At 48.3% G+C, this 2539-nt stretch overlaps 1 protein-coding gene across 3 annotated transcripts in view; it reads right to left on the reverse strand.

Annotated features, from left to right (window-relative positions):
• Nucleotides 1-481, reverse strand: part of CMTM3 (CKLF-like MARVEL transmembrane domain containing 3) — a 33756-nt gene extending 33275 nt beyond the window's left edge. For all 3 annotated transcript variants that reach the window (XR_001482856.1, XR_001482855.1, XM_015424271.1), the window contains exon 1: nucleotides 270-481. Coding sequence is in view for 1 of the 3 variants with exons in the window: in XM_015424271.1 (XP_015279757.1) it covers nucleotides 270-389 (120 nt within the window). In the remaining 2 variants the exon portion in view is untranslated. The remainder of the gene's footprint in view (nucleotides 1-269) is intronic.
• Between the last annotated feature and the right edge of the window lie 2058 nt (nucleotides 482-2539).

Here is a 2539-nt window from a genome sequence, read left to right on the forward strand (position 1 = left end):
TTCTGGCTTCGCCTCCCAAAATTGCTTCATTCTTTGCGGGCGGTCGCAAAACACGCTAAGCAAGAGGCAAGGCACGGCTGCTCCGGCAACCCGACGCAGTAAACTCCAGGGGGGTCACGTTTGCACCGAAGGGCCACAAGATCTCCCCCTCCCCTTGCCGGCAGGCTTCAGCCAGTGGCGGGAAGGGACAGCGAGCCGGTCGGTGGCGGCTATGAGCTCACGTCCAGCATCTGCCCCGCAACAGCAACGCCCCCCCTCCCCCCCCTTACCGCCTCGGCCAGCAGGAGTAGCCCTTTACGGGACAGCAGGAACTCTCTGGAGGGCAGGAGCAGGCGGATTCCCGACTGCGACGCCGGCCGGTCTGGATCTTCCGCTTCGGATCGGTCCATGGCTTGGAAGCGGAGCGGCTAGCGAGGATCCGCCCCCTCCCTTCGTTTGCGCGGCGCTCGGGATCCGGGAGCGCGCTGCTGAGCTTGCAAGAAGACCGACGGCTTTTCAAAAGGAGGGAAACGGAAACCCTGAGACTGCGGAAGTGGGGCGGAAAGGGGGGGGGAGAGAGACACTAGCCAGTTTTGCATCTGCGAATCTGGGGGTGGTTAGAGCCAAGATCCGAGTGGGCAACTGGGGCGAGTTTTTTGTTGCTTGTTTTTTTGCTCCTCCCAAGTGCTCCGGCGCAGAACTTCCTGACCACGGTGAGCGCGCTGCCAACAGGGAGCAAAGTTTTCAGACCTCCGCCCATCCCACAGACCCACCACCACCTTCTCCTTCCCCAGCACGACTGGCCCTGTCGTGCAGGCGCAGCTACGTCTTACAAAGCATACGGGACACGTTGATTTTTGTTCTCCTGAAGGAGAGCCTTACCGTGGCCGATCAATTTAGCATCCCTTTAAAACAGACTCTCTTCAGATGCTTCTACCAAGCTGGCCATGAAACTGGCTCCCCTCCCCGTACTCAGTTTCTGTAATCAAAAGGTGTACTGCTTCAGTACATGGAGGTTGCTGCTCTTTCCTTGTCCTCATTCAAACATTTGCCTCTTAAGAGACTGTTTGCACACTGGATTCTCAAGTAGATGCAGAGGCAAGATGCACGTGCCCTTATGTGGGGGTCATTCACACTGCAGTCCTAAACAGAGTCCTCTTTAATCACAGAAAAAAATAGCAGTATTTTCTATTTCCCTGGATGAAAAGCTTGGTGTTTTAAAAGCTGCAACTTTCTGTGAACAATTTCCTAGAAGTCCAGTCAAACACTGTGGCTTCTGGATTATGGTCTAAAATGCTAGATAGGTATCTGTTGGCAGACCATTTACCATTATTGGAAGCAAATAATTAGGAGACTTTTCCCTTCTAGAAGTAGCCTGTAATTAGGCTGAGATTAGTAATCTGCAGGATGAGCACAGCATCCCTAGAGTCGGATTCGACTGGCTTTTGAGCAAGGGAAACCTTTACCTATGAACAAAAAGCAAGCAGTTGGCGGTTCTGGGTGGGGTCTGACCAGTTTTTCCAGGGAAAAAGAAGAAGAGTGTCTCCTTTGTGTCAGTGGTTCCCAGCCATTTTGATATGGTAACCTTTATGTCCAAATATACTTGGTATGGTGACCATCCAGGACTGGCCCAAGGGTTTTAATTTTTTTTTTGTGCCCTTGGCAAACTATGACCTTGGTACCCATCTAGTTCCAGATTCTATTTTCTACAGCACCTCTCCAGATGTTTTTTCCCCCTCCCCAATGGGGAATTTTTAATTGCATTTTTATTAAAACTACAGACTATAACAGAAATAAGGAAGGGGACTACATTTAAGGGGATAAAGGAAAGATACCCACTACTGACTAAAAACCCAAGAGAGGAGATCTTCTAATCAGCCTAAATACACATCTAGTCTTAATCATATTAATCTCATTACAAACTGAGTCACATAGTCTGTTAACTTTTCCCACATCTTAAATTTAACTGATATCAGGAAATACCCCAAAGCATCTCAATTCAGAATTTTTCAAAGGCACAATTCAGAGTCCTTCAGCCTACACTTCTTCTTGTCCAGTCTCTTCCGCAACTTATAAGGTCTTTTAGGAACTACTGCCCCTTTCCCAGACAGAGGGTCCTCTCCGGAAGAACCCGAGTCCAGCTCGCCACTGGATTTGCTGTCCCCTTCTTTTTCTTCCTCCTCTGGCCCTCCCAGCTGGACTCTTAAAAATTCTCTCGCTTTCGGAACAGAGTCAATCTTTTCTTTTTTATCCTTAATTTTAAAGGTGATGCCTTCTGGAATTTGCCATCTATATCCAATTGAATTTGTTTGAAGAAAAAGAACAAGATCTTTATATTTCTTTCTCCGCTGTCTTATTTCAAATGGAATATCCTTCAGTACTCTGATGACACTCTCCCCAGCTCTCAGGGGTGCTCCAGATACTGCTTTCAGGATTGCATCCCTTACATGCCTCTTTGAGAATCTTACGACAATTTCCCCAGGCAGATTATTTTTCTTTATGTATCCTGAATATGACCTGTAGGCCACATCCATTTCGCTTAGCAAAAATTCCACCTTCA

This window comes from Gekko japonicus, unplaced genomic scaffold, assembly GCF_001447785.1.
Source record: "Gekko japonicus isolate JY-2015 unplaced genomic scaffold, Gekko_japonicus_V1.1 scaffold2169, whole genome shotgun sequence".
In the NCBI taxonomy this organism is placed as follows: Eukaryota; Metazoa; Chordata; class Lepidosauria; order Squamata; family Gekkonidae; genus Gekko; species Gekko japonicus.